At 38.9% G+C, this 27993-nt stretch overlaps 2 protein-coding genes across 9 annotated transcripts in view; one reads left to right on the top strand and one right to left on the bottom strand.

Annotated features, from left to right (window-relative positions):
- TMEM67 (transmembrane protein 67) overlaps positions 1 to 2656 on the bottom strand; it is a 55128-nt gene extending 52472 nt beyond the window's left edge. For both annotated transcript variants that reach the window (XM_045181657.2, XM_024572312.3), the window contains exons 1-2: positions 2407 to 2656; positions 817 to 905 (exon numbers count right to left, since the gene is read on the bottom strand). In XM_045181657.2, the coding sequence (XP_045037592.2) occupies positions 817 to 905; positions 2407 to 2632 (315 nt within the window). In that variant the 5' untranslated portion in view covers positions 2633 to 2656. The remainder of the gene's footprint in view (positions 1 to 816; positions 906 to 2406) is intronic.
- Positions 2657 to 20240: 17584 nt separating this feature from the next.
- Positions 20241 to 27972, top strand: RBM12B (RNA binding motif protein 12B). Of its 7 annotated transcripts, none has more exons than XM_053929382.1 (4): positions 20241 to 20664; positions 22463 to 22577; positions 23747 to 23801; positions 24386 to 27972. In XM_053929382.1, the coding sequence occupies exon 4, from the start codon at positions 24414 to 24416 to the stop codon at positions 27345 to 27347; it is 2934 nt and encodes a 977-aa protein (XP_053785357.1). In that variant the 5' UTR covers positions 20241 to 20664; positions 22463 to 22577; positions 23747 to 23801; positions 24386 to 24413; the 3' UTR covers positions 27348 to 27972. The 7 variants fall into 7 exon arrangements, with proteins under 7 accessions (XP_053785357.1, XP_053785360.1, XP_053785356.1 ...); XM_053929385.1 differs by having other exon boundaries at positions 20241 to 20423; XM_053929381.1 differs by lacking the exon at positions 22463 to 22577 and having other exon boundaries at positions 20241 to 20668.
- The last annotated feature ends 21 nt before the right edge of the window (positions 27973 to 27993 follow it).

The raw sequence follows: 27993 nt of genomic DNA on the forward strand, positions 1-27993 counted from the left end.
TAGTAATATCGCTAAAAAACCAATCAGCTTTGGCATCATTTCTTATTAGTGGCTATTTATCATACAGTCAATACTTCCAAAAATATAAAATAAGTATCAAATGATCATCAAATCTATAAGTACTAGACATAAAGTAGGACAACTGGTAACTTTATATTAAATTCCCAAATTCAATGTTTTTTTAATACATATGAAAAGACACATTATTATAAAAGTCAGAACAGACACGTAGAGACTCCTAATTATCCAAAATGATTGAAAATATATTTCTGTTAATTAAAAATCATTATATATAACTATTAACTTCCTAATTTTCCAAAATTATGATGTAATGAAATGACTAACAAAACAGCAACAGATATTTTTTAACCTATTTAATAATGCAATTGGCATTTTGTAAACTTATCACCTTGATATCATTATAAACATGAGTTATTACATAAAACATTGACACATAAGTCTAAGTCACTGAACTCAATCTATACCAAAGGATACACATATTCTAAATTGCTCTATATATGTATCATTCATCTATTTTTCTTTATAACTGACTCTAAGGTAAAACACAAATTTTCATAGCTTTGTGGGTTTTTTAAATTTCAGATTAAAAAAAAAAGCAATTAATTCCTTTTTTCCAAGTTGGCATAAAATTTCACCAATCTTCCAAAATATACTCTAGTAAAAACAAATTGAGCTTTATATAACTTTAAAGGTTGTAGGAGAAAATATTAGTGTACGCATTTAATGGCAGTTTAAAAAATACATTTAATTTACTACTTTTTAGAGTAAAATTATTTAAAGCTAAATACTCCATACCATGTCTTCTGGGCACTTTTTACAAATAATTTCAGCTCCTCCATTATTAGAGATCATCTGAAATCCCGGCAGACACACACATGAAGTTCCTGAAAAGAAGAGGGCCAATTCTGACCTTGGTAAATAGTAATAAACTCCGAGACAGGGAAACTTAAAGTAATTCTTAAGATATAGAGAAGAAGTATAGTAGTTAAGAGCAAGACTCTGGAGCCAGTACTGTCTAGGTTCAAATCCAGAAACATACTCCTTGGGTTCTGATGCTGATTCTGTGTGTGTGACTTTGAGCAACTTACTGAACTTTTCTGTGCTCTGTCTTGCACTTTGGTAAAATGGTAAAATGGTAACCCTACTTTCCTCTTAGGGTTAGTATGAATATTAAATTAGTTACTATATATAAAGGTCTTAGAATGTGTCTGGAACATTGTAGGTATTGTGTTTGCTACAATTTTTAGTGCAAGCGTAACTAAATTATTATATTATTGAACTATTAAACAAATAATCAAACTATTAATTAACAGGTCTGGACATTTTACATTTCTATTTCACCCAAACATATACATATATCCAATAAATTTAAATTTACTTTGTCGAAAAAAAACTTTATTTAAAAAAGTTACATTCATTCAAATAAATTACCATACTCCTGTACACGGATAGTAAACAGTATAAAATAATCACTACTCAACTTGCTGGATAAGTACGGACAGCATTCCGTGAAACTCTCTCTCATTCATATATCCTCACCTGAGGAGCCTGAACTGTCCTATATGACATAAATGAGGATATATCAAATTTGAAGATGGCAGAAATTTGATACCATGGGTAACCAATCGAGATTGAAAACATCTTGGACTTTAGAATACGGGGAAAGTTTTATTCTAGGCAGTTTCAGTTAACAGACCCAGGACCAAATGATGGATGTTTCAAGCAAAAAAAAAAAAAAAAGTAATCCCCCAAAACTTTAAGGGCAATTAGTAATATTCAATAATCAAAGGAATAAGTCCTAAGGAGATCTATAATATGGTCACATCCCATGGTGGACAAAATAGGTCGAGGCTGGGGACAAAGCCACAAGTTCTTCTAATCCACAATTTAGGTGACAAAGAGGACATTACAACCTCACCTGGACTTCAATTTCCTTATTTATAAAATGTGAAGACTGGACCTGCTCAAGACTAAGGTCCTTTCCAGCTCTAAGTTTCTGGGACTTGAAAAGTAAAGTTACCAAAAAGTTACAAGGGATAACTTGCATTCCCTCCCCAACCTGCCCCATCGCCTGCTCCTCTGCACCTCAATAACTTTTCCATTTTTTCTGCCTCCGACAGGTAGCTTTCTAGGTGCTCCCTAAAGACCCTTAGGGTGAGAAGTGGGGGGTTGGCGCCGAGATATTACTAGCAACGGCTCGCGGAGTAGCGGACTCGGCGTCCCCCCACCTGCAATCCTCCAAGGTAAACCTCTTAAGCGTTGGCGGTTAACTTTCCTGAAATAGTCTTTCCGCAGACCAAAAGGTGTTTCAGCGACGCCGGGGACTGCGCGCATCACCAAGGCGGGAGTGTGGATTTAGCCAGAGCCCATCCCAAACCATCTCACCCTGGGCGTCCTGCCTCTGGTTGGCTCCACATCGGGCACAGGAGAGCGAGGAGATATCGAAATACTGGTTATGGCCGCAGGTCTCTGGCTGCCGGAACGGGAACGAGAAGGTCTGGGCCTGTGAGACGTGAAGGAAAACCAACAGGAGGTATGCAGTCAAAGCAGCGAAGGAAGAGGTGAACGGAGCAGCCATTGCCTCCCTAGCCCCAGCGCCACCCGTCACCATGGTGCAGACGCGGGCGACCGCCCAGTCTCCGGGGTCCCGTCAGCCTTTGCAGCGACTCTGCAGAACCGATTGGACAACTCCGACCTAGGGTTCCGGAAGTGTCTACACGGAGTGATGCTTGGTTGCTAAGTTACCAAAGCCGTGGGAAGTTGGCGAGTCCTAACTTGGGAGCCCGCTCTTTAAAATGTTTCTTTCAAACTCTGGGACGCGACCCATATGCAGGAAGTGAAATCACTTAGGAGGTCGGGAAATAAAATAAGACAGGAAAGAAAATATTAGATTGCATCGCACACGTTGAAAGTATTGTTACGTTAAACTATTAAATGATTTTTACATCAGAATTTATCCAGCCGAAGTCATTTCGTGTTAAACGAGACAGTCCAACAAAGTATTTGTCAAAATACATTTGTCAGAAAAGTAGGCAAAACCCTGGTATGCAATGCTGGAAGACTGGCTCAAGAACCACCCCCCCCCCCCCCCGCCCCAAAAGGTTTTTCCTGCCAGACATTTCTTTGTGTTTCTACTTTCCTTGTTTTGAATACAGGAAACCATGTATATAAAATGTGATAATATTTATCCTACTTGTGAATAAGCAAGGAGCCTAATATTTTTGAATCAAATTACACATACATGAATGTTGTCTTTCAAAGTAGGCGCCCTTGAAGGCTGTTCACCCCCAAACATTTCAGAATTACTTCAGAGCCAGCTCATAGATCATAAAAGAAATTTTTATTTCTTGATATTTAAATCTCACTTCTAGCCCTGGCTGGTGTGGCTCAGTAGGTTGAGTGCCTGCCTGTGAACCAAAGGGTCACTGGTTCTATTCCCAGTCAGGGCACATGCTTGGGTTGTGGGCCAGGTGCCAGTAGAGGGGAACAAGAGGAACCACACATTCATGTTTCTTTCCCTCTCTTTCTCCCTGCCTTCCCCTCTCTCTAAAAATAAATAAAGTCTTTTTAAAAATAGTTTAGTTTATATATTAAAAAAAATCTCACTTCTGTATTGTATTTTGTTCCCTGCCCCTCACCCCCACCCCCTAAAATCACTTGGCATATTTTCAAGCCACCTTATTCAGCAGCAGCAGCTTGAAATACTTCTGGCTTTCTCAAAACTCAAAACAAAACAAAACACCAAATTTTGTAACGAAAGCGATGATTTCTCACTTGTAAGGAAAATAACATATACTATTTTCAATGCATGTGGAAAATGCATCGAAGGAAGTTAGATAACTTTAAACATTGGTCACTGTTAGGCCTGTATTTCTCATGTAATCTTCCCCCAAATTCAGCATTCACTCGGTCACTAATATCTATGCCACAGGAAATGTATGTTCTGAAAACCCTTCCTTAAAGAGAAATTCTTTAAAAAGTTAGAATAATTACTGTGTTGTTGAAGTGTCTAATTTGAAGTGAAAAATCACAGAATACAAATTTTAAAAATGTGACTATATAAATGTTAATGGAGACTCAGAAAGGGCATGGGGAAAATAGTTGAGATTAATATGCAGAAGCTTCTTATGGGTGAATATTAGTTTTTCTTAATGAAGTGCCTACTATTTTTCATGTTCTATGCAAAAGATTAGTACAATAATATTTACTCATCATATGATTAAAGCAATGAAAGAACTTCCATTCATGATGGCCTTCTTTGTCCATATTGTGCACTGTGTTAGGCATTTGACAGCATTAACCTTAATTCTTCATAATTACTCTTTGAGGAAATAGTATTTCTTTTTAATGCTTTTACAAAAAAGGAAATTGAAGATCAAAAAAGTTACATTATTTAAGAAGGAGTAAAACTAGAATTTACCCCTTCTGTTATCTCTAAAATGTTATCTTTTCAATTTATTAAGCAGGGTTTTTTTTTTGTGGAATAGATAGAAAAATATTTTGGTATATTCTATAATAAGACAAAGCTATTATTTTTACTTAACAAGATGATGCTGCCATTATACATTAGAAACAGTGGAACTATGGTTGTGTAAGACCTTTGGGCACTGCACCTGACATAACTGCTCCCAAAGAGCTAAACAGGGAACTTATTTTTAGTAGAAGGATTCAAAATAGACAGTTAAAGTTGAGGTACGTGTAGATACTATGGGTTCATTGTATAAACTTCCTACAAGGATAGCAGAAAGAATGTTAGCTAAAATGGTTAAGCATATATTATTAGGGATAATTTTGCTGCAGATAATAGAAGATCAGGTAGTTTCTGCCAGTTCCCAGTTGCTTAGACACAAGCAAGCATAGGAAATCTGGAGGTAGGTGGTCTTTGGAGTTTACTCAATGATGTCAAATAGTGATTTTTGCAGTTCTCTTGCCTTTTCCCTTTTAGTTGCAGTGTGATTGCCTTACACCAGATACCAACATTCCGGTTTAAGATGGGATGAAGGAAAGGAGCTGAACAAGAGATGTTTCCTGTCTCTTTAATGAGGAAAGCAAATGCTTTCTCTATGCCACGTACTGAGCTTAACTTCTTACATGCATCATTTCAATCTTTTTAACAACCCTATGAAAAGGTAGTAAAATTATCCCCATTTACTAGGCTTAAAGACATGCTCAGCATCACCCAGTTAATATGTGAAAGAATTATACATGAAAGTGGACAGGACAAAGAGAACATAATTTAATGTCAGCTTAGGAAGAAGTATGCCCAAAAAGTAAGAAAATGGTTTCTAAGAGGATAGCAAATGCTTACTGAACACCTATTGATAGCACGAGATAGGTACTGCGCAATGCTTTACTTAAATTATCAAAGTTAATCCACTCAACAACCTTATCAAACCTCTACTGTTGTTATATCTCCTTTTCATGGATGATTAAATGTAGGCACAAATAGAGTTTTAAAAACTTATCTAAATACACAGCTTGCAATTACAGAAATAAACTTTGAATTATGGCAGCTTAACTCTTGCAGCTGCTTAACCACAATGCTATTTCCCTAACAGTATAAATTCTGCAAAAAGATCAAGGAGTCTGAAGGTGGAGAAAAAGTCTTTGGATTTGGCAATTAGGCTATCAATTAGTTACGTTTTAGAGTTCAGTCTCATTATAGTGGGATGGGTAGAAGCAAGCCATAGAGCAGAGTGAGAAAGAGCAAGCACCAGGTATAGACTATTTTGAGGAACTTGACATTGAAAGGAGGGCAAAAGTAGGAACTGAGCTAAAAGAGTTTTTAATTTTTCTTAGGATAAGAATATGTCTGTAAGTGGGGAGGAAAGGATTAGTAGAGGAGAGGTTCACAATAAAAAGGGAATAATTTACTTTCTCTTGAGCTTCAAGGAAGAGATAAAGGATTTGGATGTAAGAGTAGGAAAAGCACCATCTCAGGGGAAGAGAGTCAGACTTTCCAAGATTGAGAGAAAGGAAGATGAGTGAAGCCATAAAGAAATCCTGGGCTGGGGAACAAAGAAATTGAGAAGCTCAGTTTCCTGAGTAAAGAACATAGCTAAAAGTAGGAAATATTTTGAAAAGGCAGAGGGGATAATGGGGAGAGAAATCATTTAGGTATGAAAATTTGCAGCAAGTCCAGATCTTGCCTACAAGGCTAAATCATGTTGGAGCGGAAGCAGAGAGAGGATGGTTTAGGAAAGTCCTAGGGTTGAGGTGAACAGTTTGTGAAGTTTATTGTAGTATGATTATGTTGAACATGAGTTGCCTACTCAGGTAGAGAGTTATAGCAGAAATGGATGTGGAGTTCCATGCTTGATGAAGAGGTTGGAACCAGAAATGGGAGCAATTTTGGGTGCTTCACAGATAATTGTGATTTGAATCCCCAACCTGAGTTTTTGAGCATTTGTATGAATAGATACTTCTTGGGGGAAAGAGCTGTCCATGGTGCTTTCCATCAGGGGCCTCATAATCTGGCAGAGAAACAGACATAGAAACAAATCATTAAAATATTTTGAGATGACTTCTTTAATTGAGACTGTGAAACTAGAAAATGGCATTAACCGTGCCTTGGGGGTGGGAAAGAGATCAGTGAAGAAGTCACAGGCAAGGAGATACTGTAGGACAGGACAGGCAGAAGTACCAGCAAGAGCAGCCCCAGAGGCTTGAGTGAGCAGTCACACTGGGGAATGACATGGCTCTCAGTAAGCCTGAGATGTAGGGGTTGTATGATGAGTGGCAGGAGGTGAGGTTGGAAAGGTATGAAGAAATAATGAAAGCTCTTGGGTGCCTATATTTGTCTACCACGGTATCAAGCGTGCTAAGACTTTAAGCTAGGGAACAACACAATCAGATTTGCATTTTAGAAAATATCCTATAAAGGAGTTACATGGAAGCCTCTAGAGGTAGAGATCACTTTGGAGGCTAAATCAGAAATCTAGGGTCTAAATTAGGGTAGTGGAAGAAGGGAGGGGAAGGAGAGGATGAATGAAAGAACTATTTAGGAGGAAGAATCATAGAGTGTTATGATTTAGACAGAGGAAGTAAAGAAACAGAAACAAGGGTCACTTCCAGTTTCTGCTTTGTGTGGCTGGGTGAATTGTGACATTAAAGGAATATAGGAAAGACTTGCGGCAGATACAATCTTCATATTGAATAAAGATAAAATATTAAAGGTGTTAGTTAATGTTACAGGAATTATCTCATATGTTGGTGGAAGTTATGGCCATGAATAATAATTGAAATAATTCCCAGCTGAGGAGAAGAAAATGAAAGAAAAGAAAAAAGAATCTGAGGGGGTCTAATGATGACATGGGATTTGGTCCTTTTGACTAAATCTTTTTTGTAACATGTTTAATAAAAGGCTAAACTCTGCAAAAAGAAAGGAAGGAAGGAAGAAAAAAGAAGGAAAGAAAAATGGCTATTAATTGCTGGCTTTCTATGTGTCAGTCACTACAATATCTGATTTGATAAAATTGGGACCATTACCATCACCTTTATTTTACATATGAGAAAACCAAGGCTTAGAAAGCATAGATGACTTCTTAGGGGCACACTCAGATCATGATTCTAATGCTGACAATTTGATACCAGAACCCATACTCTTAGCACTGATTCCCTACTGCTGTTCTTGAATCCTTGGATGTGTTTCTGAAGCATCAACTTTTTAAAAAGGAAAGCCAGTGAGCCCATTAGGGGATTAATGAATTAAAATATTACAAAGAATGTGAAGAACAAATTCAAAGTGCAGAAGTGGAGGTTTTGGTCAGAAAGAGGAATTAGTAAAGTCAAGATCTTGTAGCTGGGGGCCTGGCTGGTGTGGCTCAGTAGATTGAGTGCCCACCTGCAAACCAAAGGGTCTGGTTCTATTCCCAGTCAGGGCACACGCCTGAGTTGCAGGCCGGGTCCCCAGTTAGGGGGCTCACGAGAGGCAACCACACATTGATGTTTCTCTCTCTCTCTCCCTCTCTTCCCCCATCTCTAAAAACAAATAAATAAATTCTTTTTTTTTTTAAAAAAGATCTTACACCTGGGGTGCCTTGTGTGGTGATCATTGTACTCCTTCCCAATCTCCAGACTCTTAGTGCCAAAGCCTCTAGATATAAACAACTGTTGCATCATATTCAGTACTTTCCAAACTGAACGGGGCTTCCGTGATGGAACACTCTCCTGGCTTTTTTCCAGGTTATTCCTAGAATAAACTTTCTGATTATTCCTGCTCTCTGCCCTTTGTAGGGTCAGCATTCTTTACTTGGCTACTAAATGTGCAGTCCCTGAGGGCTCAGTCCTACAGTTTTTTCCCTTCTCATTTTTTGGTTTTCTTCCTAGGCAACGTGAACCATGTCCATGACTTGAAAGATCACTTTTTGCAGCTGACTCATGTATTTATGTATATCCAGGTCAAGTATCTTTTCTGAGCCCTGAACCAGTATTTCAAATGCTTGCTTTAAAACTTTATTTGAATGGAATGAAGCTTTTAAATTCAAGGTGTCCAAAACATCTCATGATCTCCATCCTTTACTCAACCCACAATTTGTCCTTTCTAGTGTTCTGTATTTTGGTGAATGACAACATCACCCTACCTATAATAGACACCAAAAATCTAGAAGTCAACTTTGAGGTTTTCCTTTCCTTCATTTATACCTTTCAGTCCATTAGCAAGACATCTTGATTTTTGTCTTCTAAATATCTCTTTCATTTATTGCACAAAAGTCCCTTAAATTATTTTACTCTCCTTAACCTCTACCATCGCTACCACCCTAAAATGCTATCTTCTCCCATATGACCTATTTTAAAACTTAATATTTTTAGCAATTGACTGCCCACTATGGAAGCCAAAGATTTGTTTTCTACCACATTTTCTGAACCCCTTCCTATTTCTAATATGTATTTTAAAATTTAAAGATAGAGTAGTAATCACTTTTACATATTGTAAAGTAAGTCATGTACCATACCACACTTTTTGTTTTTGTCTAATGTGAATAAGTTTGCCTCTTTACTTATCGTGTTATCATTAATTAATTCCTAAATTTTCTCTCAGAGCTATTAATCTCCTTTCAATTTATTTAAAACATTTAGTATTACCAGGTTCTCCTCCAAGTGTTTTTAACCCTCATAATAGCCTTTTAAAATAGGTACTATTATCCCCAATTTATAGATGAGGAATTTAGAAACAAAGAGAGCCAATAAGAACTTGTATTAGGATTCAGGAATCTATACTCTTTTTGTTTTTAGGAAAATATTTTATTTAATTATTTGTATTGAGTTATAATTGGCATAACATTATATTAGTTTCAAGTGTACAATATAATAACCTATGTATGTATATAGTGTGAAATTATCACAATAACTCTAGTTAATAACCATCACAATAAAACCATATATAGTTAAAAAATTTTCTAAAAAATTTTATTTATTTTTAGAGAAGGGAAAGGAGGGAATAAGAGAGGGAGAACAACATCAATGTGTGGCGGCCTCTCGCTCACCTCCCACTGGGGACCTGGTCCACAACCCAGGCATGTGCCCTGACTGGGGATTGAACCAGCAACCCTTTGGTTCTCAGGCTGGTGCTCAATCCACTGAGTCACACCAGCCAGGGTGAAAATTTTTTTGTGTGATAATAACTTTTAAGATCTACTGTCTTAACAACTTCCAAATATTCAGTACAGTATTATTAACTATAGTCACTGTGCTGTACATTACATATCCATGACTTTTATTTTACAACTGGAAGTTTATACCTCTTGATCCCCTTTACCCATGTTGCCCACCTTCAACCCCTGCCTCTTGCAACTACCAGTCTGTTCCATCTATAAGCTTAGGTTTTTTGTTCGGTTGGTTGATTTTTTTTAGGTTCCACATATAAGTGGGATCATATGGTATTGGTCTTTCTCTGACTAATTTATTTCACTTAGTATAATGCCCTCAAGGGTCTGTCCATATTGTTGCAAATGGCAAGATTTTATTCTTTCTTATGACTAAATGATATTTTATTGTATATATATACCACATCTTCTTTATCAATTCATTCATTGATGGACACAAGTTTTCCATATCCTGGCAATTGTAAATAATGCCACAATGAACATGGGACTGCATATGTCTTTTTAAGTTAGTTGGTTGATTTCCTTTAGGTAAATACCCAGAAGTGGAACTGCTGGATCATATGGTAGGTATATTTTTAATTTTTTGAGGAACCTCTAATACTTTCCACAGTGGCTGCACCAATTTACATTGCTACCATCAGTGCACAAAGGTTTCCTTTTCTTTCCATCTTCACCAACACTTGCCAATTCTCATCTTCTTGATAGTAACCTTTCTATCAGGTGTGAGGTGATATCTCATTGTGGTTTTGAATTGCATTTCCCTGATGATTAGTGATGTTGAGCACTTTTTCATGTATCTGTTGGCCATCTGTAGGTCTTTTTGGAGAAATGACTAGATCTTCTGTCCATTTCTTAATCAAATTGGCTGTGTTTTTGCTATTGAGTTGTTCATATGTGTTGTATATTAACCCCTTATCAGATATGTGATTTGAAAATATTTTTTCCCATTCTATAAGATGCCTTTTTATTTTGTGATAGTTCCCTTTGCTGTACAGCTTTTTATTTTTATTTATTTATTTATTTTACTTTATTTTTATTGTTGTAGTGCCACTTGTTTATTTTTGCTTTTGTTGCCTCAGGCATTCATGTTATTAACCTCTATGTTCTGTGGTCTCTTCTCAAGACAGTAAACAAAGAATGAAGAGAATGTGCAATCTCTTAAGCTGGAAGGGGAAAATGGAGTGATGTTAAAGAGAGATCTCAAGTTTAGTGGATTGCATTATCCTCTTCTCTCTTGACTTTACTTCCTCATTTGGGTAGAACGCGTCAGCGACTTGCTGAAAAATGGTGCATGAGAGGTATGTGAAAACGTCCTTCTTCTCCCTCGTAAACCTATTATTTTACTAAGGCATGGAATGCTAGTTTGGAAATAATTTGCCCTTAGAATTTTAAAGGCATTGCTCCTATTTCTTTTGTTTTCTAAAATTGTTGTTGAAAAATACTGCCATTTTCATTAATCTTTTGTGTGTAATTTGTTTTTTATCCTCTGAAGTCTTTACAATGTCCCTTCACCCTCATTTTTCTTGATTTTACAGTGAAGCATCTTGGGGTGTTTCATTGTCTTTTTGTGTTAAGCACTTGTGAGACCTTAGCTATTCCATTGAAGATCTCTCCTTTTTCCCTATTCCCTCTTTCTGGGTACCCTGTTTTTCAGATATTAGACCTCTTGGACTGTTCCTCTAATTTTTATATATTATCCTTTTCATTATCTATTTTATTTTGCTTGGCTCTACTTTCTGGAATATTTCTAAGCTTTCTCTGTTTTCATTTTCTTGAACTTTTCATTTTCATTATTATTAATTCAGGTTCCTTTTTTGTTTTCTGACTATATTTTATTTATAACACCTTAGTATTCTTTCATGGATGCAATATTTTAACTCTTTGAGGACATTATGAATAATGTTTTAAAGTTTTCGTTTGCCTACATAATCTTCATCTTTTTGAAGTTATGTTTTGTTTTAGAGTATGTCCTCATAAGTCTAGTGACCCTTTGCTATTGATCTATATGTATTTTATATCTATGTATATGTATGTTGGGAACCACCCTGCCTGATTTCAGAAGCTGTAAACCCCCATGGCTAAGGCTGAGTCAGAGACCTTGGGACCATAAGCCACTAGGGAGACAAAGCTTATCTCCCTGGCAGGGGTGCCGCCTCTGCGCACTTTACTTTACCTTGCTTGGCTCTGAGCCTGACCAGTTAGCCAATGATGGGTAAGATTCCTCAAGGGAGGGATGACCTAAGACAGGCATGGTCACAAAGAGGCCCTCACGGAAGGACTTGGGTGTCTATAGAAAAAGGGGGTGATGGACCCTCGCCCGTCGGCTTTGACAGAGACCGAGTCCTCATTCTGTCTGCAAGAAGTCTCCTAATCTCTTGGCTGCCTTACTTCCCCTGCCTGATTTAAGCCTGAAACAATGACAGAGGGTGGTGCAGCCCTGTGCTGGAAAGGGTGGATTCCCTGGGGGCGATCAGGCCTAAAAAAGAATACATAAAACCCAGTGAAACCTGCTTTGCTAAGAATGCTCTCAGTTTTCTGATAAGGGTCCAAGCAAGAAATGAGTTTGTTTCCCAAAGTTTTATAGCCCTTTAGCTAGCTGACCCTGACTCAGAAAAAGCCCTCATAGTTCTTTGTATGTTATCTATTGTTTGATCCTTACTGCCTGACAGTTATTGATGAGCTTTACCTGTATTCCTGGGCAAATTGAACCCAATAAAAGCCCGTTGAGGAAAAGGCTCTTGGCCCTTCTCCTTTGAGAAATTGGCCACCTTTCCTCCCTAAGCAGATCATGTCTTGGTAGACTTATTCTCATCCGTGGTGGCTGGGGGGGCCCTACAGGCGGAGCCCCCCCCACATATATATACCTATGAATTATATGCATATTAGAATGGAACACACCAAAAAGCTAACCTTTGCTCTGTAAGGATAGTTGGGGTTTCTTGCCTGAGTGACAATATATATTTGCTTGGGCTTTCTCACAGGGCATTCCTCATGTCAGTATTTTTTCTTCCTTCTCATCCCCGCCCTGCTCTGCCCCCACTGTGCTCATCAAATTCCCCAGAAAGAATCCTTTCCCTGGAGGACTTAAATCTAGCTGCCAGGTTTAGTGAAGAAAGAGAGTATAAGTTTCATCATTCAGTTTCATCATTCATGTAATATGCTTCTTTTATACAACATATAGGGCCTCTGATCTCATCTGTATCTGTTGTCCCTTAGTCATAGTTCCTCCAGAGAATAAACTTTTAATTTTCTATGCTAACTGGGGACAGATAGGTTTCCTGGTTGGAAGGAAAAATTCTAAAGTGCATGTATATAATGCTTTATAAATTGATGTTCAATGAACTCTGTTTTCACCTCTTTCCCGAAGAGAAGATATTGAAGGCTCCCAAGCCTTTGAGGGTTTATTTGGTATATATCAAGTTGCTTCTTAGCTTTCCCACCACCAGTTTAGTATTCAACCTTTTTGGATTCCTGAAAGAAATTATCATCTACCCATCTGCTTCCTGCTTGCAAAATTTTGTTGCTGTTTCCTCCCACCCTATGATCTTCATTCTTATCAGTTTTTGCTTCTTTTGAAAGTTTTTTTTTTTTCTGTTGTTTTATTAGCATTTCTGGAAGGACTGGAAGTAAGTACCTATGTTAAAATTGTTCACCTAAACTGGAAATGAAAATAAGCTGTTACCCTCTTTTCATACACATGTTCTTATTTTCATACACATGTCACCTTCTAATCCATTCTCCATACCTCAGCTGTAGTAATCTTCTAAATGCAAGTACATAATATATCACCTTCCTGCTTAGAATAGTTCATTGGTTTTCCAGTGGAGAGCTTAAGTCTTTAACATAAACAGTAACCCCCAGCAGGATTTGACTTCTTCCTGCAACCTCTTATTGTCCTGCGCACTCCTGTGCACTCTGCCCGCACTGGTCTTTCAGTTCTCCGAATGCCACAAATTCTGTGCATTCTACTGACTGGAGCATCCCTCCTCCCTCTCCTTCCCAAGCAATTTCTGTTTATTTTGTAAACTCCTCCTTTCCTTGTAGCTCATCCTACATCACTTCTTTAGCAAATTCCTTTCACTTTTGTGACCAGGCCAGGCTCTCCTATGAAATACTCTCACAGTGCCATGTATTTCTCTTTCGTGGCTCTTATCTCTGTTGTAAATTTACATTTAATTTAATAATTCTTTCATTAGTGTTCCTCTCCTCTCCTGGACTGCAAGTTTCATGAGAGCAGGCACCATATCCATTTTTGTTCACCATTGTCTCCTTAGTGCCTGGAGTTGTTCATAATACATTGTAAGGATTTAATACACATTTCTTGGAGTGGAAAAGAAGAAATCAAAACTTGCTTTATTTCCTAATTCTCTAGTTTATTGTCATCTTCCAAACTCTAAGGGAGCTCAATGCTGTCTCCCCTCATTTCATCCCTAGGAGAGGACCAATGAGGGTTTGGCCTTAACTATAAGGCCTCTGGCCATAGTCCTAACGGATAGATTTTTTTGGGTCCATATAGCATGGTGTCAAGCAGAGTACTGTGCACTGGTTACCAATCCCAGGGGAAGACTCCAAACACTTCTGCCCATTGAATCTTGGTGTCAGAGTTGCCAAAAAACTCCCCCCAAAAACAATACGTTCAAGCACCAGATAGGACAAGACTTTGCTTACAGAGAGAAGAGACAGCAAGATCAGCTTCAATAGTGGGTGTTGGTCTCTCATGGCCAGCAGGCCTTTCCTGGTTGCTGACACAGGGTAATTGGCCTCATGCAGCGATAGAAGGAATCTTGCCTCCTTCCCTTGGAGGGCAGATATACAATGGGGTTGGCCAGGTGCCATATGATGCACACACTCTAAGCAGAGACAAAAGAGTACTCATTGAGCCTGAAAAAAAGAAATTTATTACTAAACGAGGTGATAAACACACACAATCTATGTGGGCTTTTAACCTTTGCTAAGAACTGTTCCAGACCCAAGGCCCATTCTTTGTTTTTAAAATACTTTATTTGTTTATTTTTAGAGAGGGGAAAGGATGGAGAAGGAGAGGGAAAGAAACATTGATGTGTGAGAGAAACATTGATCATTGCCTCTCACATGCTCCCAACCAGGAACCTGGCCCTCAACTTAGGCATGTGCTCTGACCTGGAATTGAACTGGTGACCTTTCAGTTTGTGGGACAATGCTCAACCCACTGAGCCACAGCAGTCAGGGCCCAAGGGCCATTCTTATGTGGCTGCCTTTTCCAACACAGTCTTATGGATTTTCTTTCTTCGTTTTCTCCTTATATTCTGTCTTTGAAATTTCTCTGTAGACTCTTAGGTCTTCCTCTTGCTTTTTTGTTATTTTATTTTCCTGGAACTGGATGGAACTCAGGGAAAGGAAAGTTATGCAAAAGGAGATGCCCCATTTCATGGTCCTGACCATTCACTAAAAGTGGGTTCTACACTGAGATTTGGGGGTCAAAGTTTCACCTTATCAGTAAAACACCAAGATTTTTAAAAATATATTTTATTGATTATGCTATTACAGTTGTCTGATTCCCCCCCCCTTATTCCCTTCCGCCCTGTACTCCCCCTCCCACCCACATTGCCCCCCTCTTTAGTTCATGTCCATGGGTCATACATATAAGTACTTTAGCTTCTACATTTCCTATACTATCCTTAACATCCCCCTGTCTATTTTCTACCTACCATTTATGCTACTTATTCTCTGAACCTTTTCCCCCTCTCTCCCCCTCCCACTCCCCTGCTGCTAACCCTCCATGTGATCTCCATTTCTGTGATTCTGTTCCTGTTCTAGCTGTTTGCTAGTTTTTGTTTTTGTTTTTGTTTTTGTTTTAGGTGCGGTTGTTAATAACTGTGAGTTTGCTGTCATTTTATTGATCATATTTTTAATCTTCTTTTTCTTAGATAAATCCCTTTAACATTTCATATAATAAGGGCTTGGTGATGATGAATTCCTTTAACTTGACCTTATCTGAGAAGCACTTTATCTGCCCTTCCATTCTAAATGAAAGCTTTGCTTGATAGAGTAATCTTGGATGCAGGTCCTTGCCTTTCATGACTTGTAATACTTCTTCCCAGCCCCTTCTTGCCTGCAAGGTCTCTTTTAAGAAGTCAGCTGACAGTCTAGTGGGAACTCCTTTGTAGGTAACTATCTCCTTTTCTCTTGCTGTTTTTAAGGTTCTCTCCTTCTCTTTAATCTTGGGCAATGTAATTATGATGTGCTTTGGTGTGTTCCTCCTTGGGTCCAACTTTTTCAGGACTCTCTGAGCTTCCTGGACTTCCAGGAAGTCTATTTCCTTTGCCAGATTGGGGAAGTTCTCCTTCATTATTTTTTCAAATAAGTTTTCAATTTCTTGCTCTTCCTCTTCTCCTTCTGGTACCCCTATGATTCAGATGTTTGAATATTTGAAGTTGTTCTGGAGGTTCCTAAGCCTCTCCTCATTTTTTTGAATTCTTGTTTCTTCATTGTTTTCTGGTTGAACGTTTCTTTCTTCCTTCTGGTCCATACCGTTGATTTGAGTTCCAGTTTCCTTCCCATCACTGTTGGTTCCCTGGACATTTTCCTTTATTTTACTTAGCATAACCTTCATTTTTTCATTTAATTTTTGACCAAATTCAACCAATTCTGTGAGCATCCTGATTACCAGTGTTTTGAACTGTGCATCTGATAGGTTGGCTATCTCTTCGTTCCATAGTTGTATTTTTTATGGAGCTTTGATCTGTTCTTTCATTTGGACCCTTTTTTTTTTGTCTTGGGATACCTGTTACATATAAGGGGCGGAGCCTTAGTTGTTCACCAGGGTGGGGCAACCCACATTGCTGCTTTGTGATGCTGTATGTGGGGGAGGGGTCCGAGAAGGAACAATGCTGCTTCCCCCACTACCCACAATCAAATTGGTCCCTTCTGGTGCTGGTTCCCTGGTGGGTGGGCTTGTGTACATTCTAGGACCCTGTGGGTCTCTCCAATGAACTGTCCTGTGAGGCTGAGAGTTTCTCCCACAGCTGCAACCCCACCGGTATTTTCAATCAGAGGTTTTGAGGCTTTATTTCCCTTCACTGGAACCCTGGGTTGCATGGTCTGTCTCGCTCCCCAAATGTTTCTCCCGGTTTATCTACCCTTGAATGAAACATCAAGATTTTTATACAGTGCTCTTTCTGCATGCCTGCTTTATTAACCTATAGCATCAATAGAATGTTCAGGATCTCAGTCTACTCTGTCTTTCCACCATGGAGACAAGACTCCCATTTACCTCAGGAAAGGAGTTATCCAGCTTAAATCCTGGGGGTCCTGTTCAATTCTTATTTACCAACGTCATTCATTTGTTGATCCTGTTAAGTCTCTTAGAACTGACTTCAGTCACACACAACTGAGGGAGCTCCTTATTTAATCAGTGGTATCCAAATAGTGTTCCAATGACCCTTAGGAGTTTTACAGATGTGCCTCTGAGGACCACTGCAAGGGAAAATAAGAAATGAGCATGCAGGCCACCAGAGCAACAAGTAAGATTTCATGTTATAAGCTTTTATTGGTGTTTCATTATGCACCTTTAATGTGTGTCTGTGTGTGATCATTTTATCCACACAACAATCTTGCTATTGTCATCTTCATTTGATAAGTGAAGAAATCAGGGCACAGAGAGGTTCAGCAACTAAAGTGATACAGCTAATAAGTGACAGAGTTAGGCTTGGAACTATGGTATTCTGATTTCTGAACCAGCCTTCTTGGATTCTAAGTGGAGTTTATTACATGTTAGGGACTGTGCTAAGTGCTTTACAAGTATTATTTCACTTAATCCTCATAATGGGCCTGTATTATGAGTACTATTGTCCTCACTCTATAAATGGAGAAGTCTAAGGATAAGGATTGTTTACAGTCATGAGATAGCAGAGCTGGAATTTACACGTGGATCTTCCTGATCCAAGAGCCCGTGGTCCTAATTCCTAAGCTGTACACATCTTCCTGTATGTGATGACTGACTGCACAAGTGTGCTCTTTCTTCTGCTATAGTATGAGCTCCTTGAGGAAAGAGAATTATGAGTTCTTCAGGTTTGTCTTTCAGGAGCCTTAAGCAAGGGGCTTGACTCACAGTCCACACTCAATAAGTGCCAGTTGAATGGGAGTCAGGGTGTACAAGAGACATGAAGCACCTTGGAGGTGACAGGATCAAGGAACTCTGAGACCAAGTGATTGAAGACTGTTCTTCTGGATGTTGAAGAGTTAGGAAAGGCAGCTGAAAACTGTCTGATACCAAAATCATCCAGAAAGGTATGTAGTGCTGTAGTTGTGATAGTACACTTGGGAGAGGGGCTAATTACCCAGGTAGAGACACAGAATGGCTAAGGCTTGGTGTGGTTACCATGTTTCAGGGTATAGTTTTATGTTTTGCTGTTCCAGAAAGTTAGTTCTCTCTGTTCTCTAGAATGATCAGGTTTTAATGTTGATATATTAAAGGTTCAAGCAATTATTCAAGAACCAGAATGTCATGTAATTATACCCAAATACTTTGACTGAATTCTTTAATTGTAATGGTATGGTTATCTGAGAAAGGCAGAGGCAGAATAGGAAAGACATGTGTTCACTATAGTGTCCTGTTTGGAGAAAATCTGAATGAATAGAAGGGAATGGTCATCCCAGAACAATCAAGGAGGCTGGTAATACCTATCCAAGCCTATCCAAGGAAGGCAGTTTGATCTAAGCACACTTGTTCAGATGAATCCTATAGTAAGTGCTCATTAAGTGATACCTGTTATTCTTGTTAAAATAGATGAGAATGGTCTTGGCTGCGTAGCTAAGTTGGTTGGAGTGTCATCCTGATGCACCAAGTTTCCATTTCGATCCTCAGTCCCCATTTAGGGTGCACACAGTGGTCAACCAATGAGTGTGTGAATGGGTGGGGCAGCAGGCCAATGTTCCTCTCTCTCCCGTCCTCTCTCTTTCTAAAACCAATTTCAAAAATAAAATAGACCAGAGTGTTTCCAGGTGTTAACAGAGAAACGCTTTTTGAGATTAGGTAACTTGTGTTCTATTTCCATGCTTAGCAAACAACTCCCTGATCATTTGACTTCATATAGAGAGTGTACATAGCCAGGAAAGTTCTGGTCAGCCTGAGTTCATCTCAGGTTCACTTTAATAGTGTTTATTCTTGTGAATTAATATCAACAATTTAACATTCTGGAGAATTTCTTTTGCGTGCTTTTTATTTTATTTTATTTTTTGAGTACAATTTCCATTTAATCTTTTTCCAGAAAACTTTTCTTCAGTCCTTAAGGACCTAGCTCCTTACGTGGGCCTTGGTGGAGGTCATGGGGCAGCACCTGCAGGGTGCTAAATCAGTGTTGGGTGTTTGGTCCTTCCAGGCTTCACGAGAATGTTTCCTGACTACTTTGCTCTGAATGGCACAGCTCACACAGTAATGTAGTTTCACATATGGCTTGGCATGTATGTGTCGAAGACACTCACTTCGGAAATGTCCCTAACCCTTTGGCCTCTGTTATATTTTGAATGATGGACTTCTTCCTCTTCTTCTTTTTATTGCTTTTAGAGAGAGAGAAGGCGGGGGGGGGGGGGGGTGGAGACAGGAAGAGAGAGAAAAGAGGGAGAGAGAGAGAGAGAGAAAGAGAAACAGGGAGACATTCAGCATTTCCAGCAACCCTAAGAGGTAGCTACTGTTATTATCTTCATTTTACGGATGTAGAAACAGGCACAGAGGCTAAGTAATTTGCCCAAGTGAGTAAATGGTGGCTCTCACTCCAGGAACCACCTATTGTCCATTTAAACTACTTCTTCTTACTCACAATCATATTAAATTAAAGAATGTGTATTTTGCAGTGAGTGAGGGCTTGAAAACATTTTTCTCACCTGTAACTATTTTAAAGATTTTTTTGCTTTGTTAGCTTTGTATCAAATGATAATGCATACGTAGTTATGAACGTGGTGAGCTGCTTTGTTTGTAAACAATAAAATAAAATCAAACACAAGGTGGTTCACCAGCTATTACAGAGCAGGCATTATAGAACATGACTGTAATTGTGCTTTTTCACTTCCTAGTTTTCATGATTGGCCTGTTTTTATGTTTCAAAACACCTTAAGATAGAACAACAAATCCAGACATAAAGTTATTAATGTCTATCAAATTGAATAAGCATGCATTTATTAAGCCGCCTGGGTGTTGGCATTGTATCCTGGGAATATCTAAGGTAGTAAAACTAATATTTTGTGTCCCTTTATAGTTTACACAGATCCTTTCAGAAGATCCTTGAGAAGATGCTTATGCCACACATTAACTGCAGCGCTGAAAGAAAAAGAAATTGCCAAGTTTTCTCTGCTTTTACCTCCCTTTCCTTAACTCCTAGAAATCACGAACATTTATCCATTGACCAACGTACTAAAGCAGTTCTTCACTGAAGCTTCTCATTCTAGGTACGGGTTGATCCCCGAATTCTGTGTTGAATTATCTCTTTTCCTTGGTGAAGCTCCCGGATTGGCTGGAATCCGAGCATGCGCAGAAGCTCAGCAGAGCCGGGCGGGTTCGGGCTGGCGCCTCCCCTCACCACCGATAACGGGAAACGGGTGAGTGTCAGGGAGCGTGCGCAAACCTGGCCGGGGCGCCGGGGTGGTGGGTTACGCCTGGAGAGCGCATGGGCGAACTGTACGTCCGTTTGTCCGGAGCGCCGGGGAGAGTGGGCGCCATCTTCTTCTAGGCTCACTGAGGGCTCTGTCTACTTCTTCTGGGGAGGCTGCTGCGACGAGGAGTGTCCCCCGCCCCCGGCCTGTGTGTCCGACTCCGCAGCAGTGGTGTGTGTTTATTGCCAAGTGCGAAGCAGTTACCCTGGGGGCGTCGGGGGTGGGGAGGAGTTGGCGTCTGGGACGGAAGAACTGGGAAAGGCGGGGCCGGCAGCCGCGCCTGGACCTAGCTTAGCGTCTGCCGTTAGGGCACCGTCTTTACTTGCTAAACACTCACTCTCCCGTCAGTCTCCATGTGCTGTTGTGTGTGCGCTTTCCAGATTTCTTAAAAGTGAAGATCTCCAGGGATTTCGTAGGTATTTTTTTTTCCTCTGTCATTGTAGTTAGCGGTGGCAGGAAAGCGCTGAAGGCCCGGCTCGTTAGGCTTGAGAGGGGCCAAAGTGTTTTAAATTTGGAAGTTCACGCTCTGGCGAGTTAGGGCGGAATATTTGCCCTTGGGACCGGGTAACTGAAGGGCACGGAGGTGGGGCGGTCTAGCTTAATTTGAAAGCTGATTTTGTTGGAAGGTCTGGCGACACCATCGGATCGCACATAGCAACCTGGGCCTGGCGTGAAAAAAGGAAGCTCTGACCCCTGGGAGTCTGGACAAAGGCTTTGGGCTATAGAAACGATGCCTTCTGCTGATCCCCATTTGAGGACTGATGGATGATGATATGGGAAATCCTGTGCCGTGTGGATTCGTCTTCATTTACAGAGCCTATTGGGGACTATGGCTCTGTCTTCATGCCTTTGGTTTTCATTTTAACCATTACATTATAAGAGGATAAAAGGCAGGTCATCCTAAAGAATAATTGTGGGCTGGGCGTAGATTATTTTCTGCAGAGGAAACTTAGGCGTTTAGAGTTTGTGCTTTAAAATAACTGAGATTTAAAACATTGTCGCAATTTTCGCTCCCTCATCATGCTTGGGAAATGACTTTGTTATTTCTAGTTAAAATCAAATAGATCTGAAATGATACCTATTAAAAATTTAGCCTCCAGTGCCCTCTCAGGCTTGATTAGAAGATGTACATTTCATTGTTTAGTGATAATGATAACTAAGGGGGATGAATTGTTGGATAAAAATGCAGCAAAGTGAGTTTAAAATGATTTTGTTAAAATTTCAGTGACTTGCCCTTAAACGAGCTTTTGAGGACCCATTTCCTTCTTTTCATAGGTTTGAAGTTCTAATCTATCACTGTCTTTAAATCAATAGTCACAGAAAATACTTTTGTTTCATTCTTAAGTAGAAAAATTTTAAGTGCTTTAGAGTATTTCACTTTTTGTGTAATGTTCTGAAAATAGAGTTTCTGGAGAATTTGCTTAAGGAAATTACTTGGCAGCCAGAGGAAAAGTGCTCATTTGAGATCAGGTCACTTATAGGTGGTCTCTTGTGTTATTGCAGAGAGATAAATGGTACGTTACCCTAGTATCTGAAGGGCAAAAAATTTTAAGCATTAGTTATGTCTAACAGTGGCAAATTAAAACACATTTTTTATATAGTCTGCTTGAATTGGAGTTCATGAGATTTGCCCTCATGGAACTACTTAGTTAAAATACTGTTTTTAAGTTAGGATAACTTACTAGAAATCTTTGGAATTTGACATAATTATTCCCTGAAACATCCCTAACTTTTCTTGTAGATTTATTTATGTTCTCAGGGTAAATCCCTTTTAAAGTTAAAAAAAAATTGAGAGGGATACATTATATGTACCTTACACTGTTTTCTAAAACACTTTAAAAGTAAAATAGGACCTAAGTCAGTTTGCGTAAGAAGGAATCTTTAGAACTTGAATGGGGACAACTATTCCATAAACTGTTTATAGTTTTTGTTAAAATGCTGGTGTGGATGTTGGGTTTGTTGAACAACGAGGCTTATACTTGATTTTTTTTGGTACTGTGCAGATTTTTCTTTTAAATAGACCATTTTTTAGAGCAGTTTTTTTACGTTTACAACAATTTTGAGCAGAAGGTATAGATATTTCCCAAATACCTACCCTGCCCCCAAATATACCATGCAAATATTTTAATAGTAAATCTCATTAATATTTTTAATATTAATTTGACATTGATAATTAAGATGCTAAGCAATTTCTTGGTATCTTTTTTTAGTTTACCTTGTAGTTTATAAAGTTTAATCTTGGACCCTTTTCAAAGGAAAATAAACCTTGCAGACTTTAAAGAATACGTCTTCAGACCCCACTTTGTGGAAAAGTGGTAATTGAGTGTAAGTACTGAATTGAAGCAACACTTACTTGCACATTAAAAACAAATTTATAATTACTAATTTAATGGCTCTTAAAAACTTATTTAGAAAACTAGATTAAATATTGTTAGGTTATCTCTGAAAGTAGATGTGAATTTCTTTAAGGAAACACTAGGTTGAGATTTTTCAATAGTTCCTACTGTTAGTCCCCAACATTCCAGATATTTTTATTTTTCTACATTGTCATTTGGGTTTATTCATTAGAACCCAGGATAGTTGTTTGAAATGGAATAAACTTATAAGCTTGAGAAGATTCTGTGTCTGAACATTTTCTATTTGACTTGAGATAAATAGTGATTTCTTTTAGGAGTTTACAGAGTAGTGTAATAGTTGAGTTTAAGATAAGAAATGGTAGTAGCTGAGTTTTTGATTTTAGAGATATTCCAGTATTTGCTTTAATTATATTTGGTTCCATGTTTGGAAGTGTATATGTAGAACTTAAAATTGTATCCAAATGGTAGCCATTATTTGGATTTTGCTTTAAAAATTGGTTTTTGAAGTGTTTTATTAATTTATTTTATCATTTTGAATGGTTGCCTTTTTAATTCGATTTGGTCTTACGTTTTGAAAGGGGAGAGAATTAAAAGTGTCAGACATATTAGTGAGTTAGGTGTTGGTCTTTTCATGGTTGGAAGAGATAGAAAGTTTTTATTGTTGTTAAATTGGGGAATTTTTTAATTTATTTAAAATTTCATTTTACTTGTGGAAAGATTGTCTTCTGTTTTTTTAAAGTGGATGTAAAGTTTATATACAATTTAAGCACAGACCTTAAAGATAAAATTCATTTAGCTTTGATAGATTTATGTACCCATGTAACCAACACTTCAATTAAAACGTATAAGATTTCTGTCACCCCTTTCCTCCTACCATTTCCAATCAAGTTTAGTTTATAGGAAGTTTTTAAAAAAATAATTTGCAGATGTCTTCTCAGAATTTGTAGGCCCTTTTTGCTAAAGAATGATTTACTTCCTCTCAGAACAAGAAGACCATCTTGTAATGCCCATAATTGTGGTTCCTTATATTGCTTCACTTTTTTAATAGGTCATTCTGAAGTGAATATCCTAATCTGGCGTTGTTTAAAATCAACTATAGAGTCCTGGGATTAATTATATTTCATTTTCTTTCCACAGTTAAGTTGCTTTTACAGAATTAACAGGTGTCCAAGAAATTAAAAAAAAAAAAAAGGTAAGATATCCAGAGTTTAAGGCTTTTCACAGAGGCTTGACAAAAAATGTAAAAGTAGAATAATACATATTAGATACCCATGGCTTCTGTACTTTATGTCTGGCCAGGGATGCACTAGTGGTAAGCAATTTATTAAATAATGAGCAAAAATTATATACTGACCATAGATGGCTTTTATAAATATGTAAAATTCATCATGGTAAAATTCTTTCATCCACAAAGTTCTTTCTCATGTGTCAGTAGAAAATATGTTTCTTAGTGAGTGAAAATTTTTTGGTCTTGTTGTGAAACAGTACCTGGCAGACTTACAAAGAAGATTTTATATTTTTGATATTCATACTACATAGGATAGGTGGTATGAAAATGTATCTTCAAAGTAGTTGGTTTATTTGTATGTTTAGATAGGAGAAAAGTTTAATACTTATTTTTTTTAAAGAATTAGATACAATCAGTATTTTTGTGAACTCGTATTTTGTTTTCATTTATAAAGTGCTGAAGAAAGTAGGAACCAAGTAATTATTAAGCTGTCAGATAAGGTACTTCAAAAATAAGACTTGCTATTATGTGTACCTTTTTGTCTGCAGGTCATTATTGCTGTGATTTGAGCTCAGCATGGCTGTAGTCATCCGTTTACTGGGGCTTCCTTTTATTGCGGGGCCTGCGGATATTCGTCACTTTTTTACGGGATTGACTATTCCTGATGGAGGAGTGCATATAATTGGAGGGGAAATTGGGGAGGCTTTTATTATTTTTGCAACAGATGAAGATGCAAGACGTGCCATAAGTCGTTCTGGAGGGTTTATCAAGGATTCATCTGTAGAGCTCTTTCTTAGTAGTAAGGCAGAAATGCAGAAGACTATAGAAATGAAAAGAACTGATCACAAAGGAAGAGAGCGACCAGGATCTGGGGCATCAGGGGTTGGCTGCTTATCTAATTTTGTTGAGGGTATTAAAGAAGAAGCAAGTAATTCTGGATATGGCTCTCCGATTAATCAAGATGCTGAGTTTCATACTAATGGTACAGGACATGGTGATTTAAGGCCAAGAAAGACACGGCCATTAAAGGCGGAGAATCCTTACTTGTTTCTACGAGGTTTGCCTTACTTAGTAAATGAAGATGATGTACGTGTTTTTTTCTCTGGTTTGTGTGTGGATGGAGTAATTTTCTTAAAACATCATGATGGCCGAAATAATGGTGATGCCATAGTAAAATTTGCTTCGTGTGTTGATGCTTCAGGAGGTCTTAAATGTCATAGAAGTTTTATGGGTTCCAGATTTATAGAAGTAATGCAAGGCTCAGAACAACAGTGGATTGAGTTTGGTGGTAGCACAAGTAAGGAGGGTGACATTCCTATGAGAACTGAAGAACATTCTCCACCAAGAGGAATAAATGATAGGCATTTTCGAAAACGATCTCATTCGAGATCTCCCAGAAGAACACGTTCTCGTTCCCCACTGGGATTTTATGTTCACTTAAAAAATCTGTCCCTAAGTATTAACAAAAGAGATTTAAGAAATTTCTTTAGAGATACTGATCTGACTAATGAACAGATTAGGTTTTTGTATAAAGATGAAAGAAGAACAAGATATGCCTTTGTGATGTTCAAGACGCTGAAAGACTATAACACTGCTCTGGGTTTACATAAGACTGTTTTACAATATCGTCCAGTTCTTGTGGATCCAATTTCAAGAAAGCAAATGCTGAAGTTCATTGAATGTTATGAAAAGAAAAGGCCAGCATCAGTAGAGAAAGAGAGGCTTGGACATGTTTCACAAAAATACTCTCAAGAAGGCTACTCTGGCCAGAAACTGTGCATATATATGAGAAATTTTCCGTTTGATGTTACAAAAGTTGAAGTGCAGAAGTTCTTTGCAGACTTTTCTCTTAATGAGGATGACATTTACTTGCTTTATGATGACAAAGGCGTTGGTCTGGGGGAAGCACTGGTGAAATTCACATCAGAAGAACAGGCCATGAAAGCTGAACGTTTAAATCGTCGAAGATTCTTGGGGACAGAGGTGTTGTTAAGACTTATATCTGAGGCACAAATGCAGGAGTTTGATGTAAATGTTTCTTTGCTGTCCAGTAAGAGAAGACAAGACCATTCAAAATCGTGTGATCGGGAGGACCCTTCCCATTCATTTGACTCAAATGACCCACCGGTATATGCAGTGGGCCTTTCTGAAAACTTTCGGCATCGGCAAGAAGACTTGAGGCAGCTGGACAATTTCAGGCACGCCCAGGGGGATTTCCAGCAGCCGGATCGGTGCGCTCCGGAAGACTTTAGGCGCTCCCCAGAGGGCTTCAGGCGCTCCCCAGAATTCAGGCACTCTCGAGAGGGACATTTCCGGAGGCCTCAGGAGGAAGACTTTAGATGCTCTTGGGAGGATTTCAGATACCATGGGGAAGAGGACTTAAGGCACCCGAGGGAAGAGAACTGGAGGCGTCCACCAGAGGAGGATTTCAGGCAGCCTCCCGAGGAGGACTTCAGGCGATCTCCTGAGGAGGACTGGAGGCGACTTCCCAAGGAGGACTGGAGGCGACATCCCGAGGAGGACTGGAGGCGACTTCCCGAGGAGGAGTGGAGGCGGCTTCCCGAGGAGGAGTGGAGGCGACCTCCCGAGGGAGAGTTCAGACGGCCTCGTGAGGAGGATTGGAGACGACCCCTTGAGGATGACTTTAGGCGGCTTCCCCAGGGGGAATGGAGGCGACGACCCAAGGAGGACTTCAGGCGACTTTCAGAGGAAGACTTAAGGCAGCCTTTTGAACAGGACTTCAGACGTTCTCCTGAGGATTTCAGGTGTTCTCCTGAAGAGGACTTGAGGCGGCACCCCCAGGAGCACTTTCGGAGGCCGCCCCAGGAGCATTTCCGGCGTCCGCCCCAGGAGCATTTCCGACGGCCGCTCCAGGAGCATTTCCGATTCCGACGGTCACCCCAGGAACACTTGAGGCATCCACCTGATGAAGATTTCAGGCGCCTCCCGGATGAAGACTTTAGGAATCCTCTGGAGGAGGACTTCAGGAGCCCCCGGGAGGAAGATTTTAGATGCCCTTCTGATGAGGACTTCAGGCGGCTCCCGGAGGAAGATCTCAGGGCAGCTCCAGAGGAGGACTCTAGACTTCCTGACGATTTTAGACCGCCTGGTGAGGAGTTCAGGAGCCCATCAGATGATTTTAGAAGTCATCGCCCTTTTGTGAATTTCGGTCGCCCAGAAGGTGGCAAGTTTGATTTTGGAAAGCGTAATATGGGAAGTTTTCCTGATGGGAGATTTATGCCTGATCCAAAATTAAATTGTAGTTCAGGTAGAATAACACCTATTAAGATAATGAATCTTCCATTTAAAGCGAATGTTAATGAAATTCTAGACTTTTTTCATGGTTATAGAATCATACCTGATTCAGTTAGGATACAGTATAATGAGCAAGGATTACCTACAGGGGAAGCCATTGTCGCTATGGTAAACTATAATGAAGCTATGGCTGCTATTAAAGATCTGAATGATAGGCCAGTTGGCCCGCGCAAAGTTCGGTTAATTTTGCTCTAGAGAGCACGTCTATATTCAGAGTTACCTCCCCACAGTATTGATGAAGTAAAATACATTTGTTTTTTAAGAAGTGTTTATTTTAATAATCTAATGAAAAACATTTTAAATTTGACCTGTGACTGGAACAAATGTAAGTAGTGGAATGTAAGTCTAGTTTTCTTTTGCTTGCAAATTGCTGTTTACTTTTTCTAATGAAAGTTATATATGGTTTTTTGGGGTTTTTTTGACAGTGGGGAAGAGGACTAATTCCCTGAGTTCATTAATTTTTGTTGATGTCATGGGTATACCTCAAGACCTGTATAAAGTAGAGCTGTATTTGAGGAAGACAAGTTTTATATTCACTTTTGTTCACATTCTGTAGTCTATATATTTTACTCAAAATGTATAAGGAAATGGTCAGTAACTGATTTGTTCAGGTTTAGCATTTTCATTGCTGACTGCCTGCAGAATTAAAGCCCTCTTCCTTGTCTGAGCTATTACTGTGTTAAGCTTCCTGTTAATTATAAATACTTCTAAATGAACATACTGTGAACTTGAAATTTACTTATGTAAAAAGGTTAGAAGATTCTTAGTTTCCATGTTCATGACTTGAAAAGTTTTATAAAAATAAAAAAATTGCAACTGAGTAGACCAACTAATTTGGATT

The sequence above is a fragment of the Desmodus rotundus genome, chromosome 8 (genome assembly GCF_022682495.2).
Source record: "Desmodus rotundus isolate HL8 chromosome 8, HLdesRot8A.1, whole genome shotgun sequence".
NCBI lineage: Eukaryota > Metazoa > Chordata > Mammalia > Chiroptera > Phyllostomidae > Desmodus > Desmodus rotundus.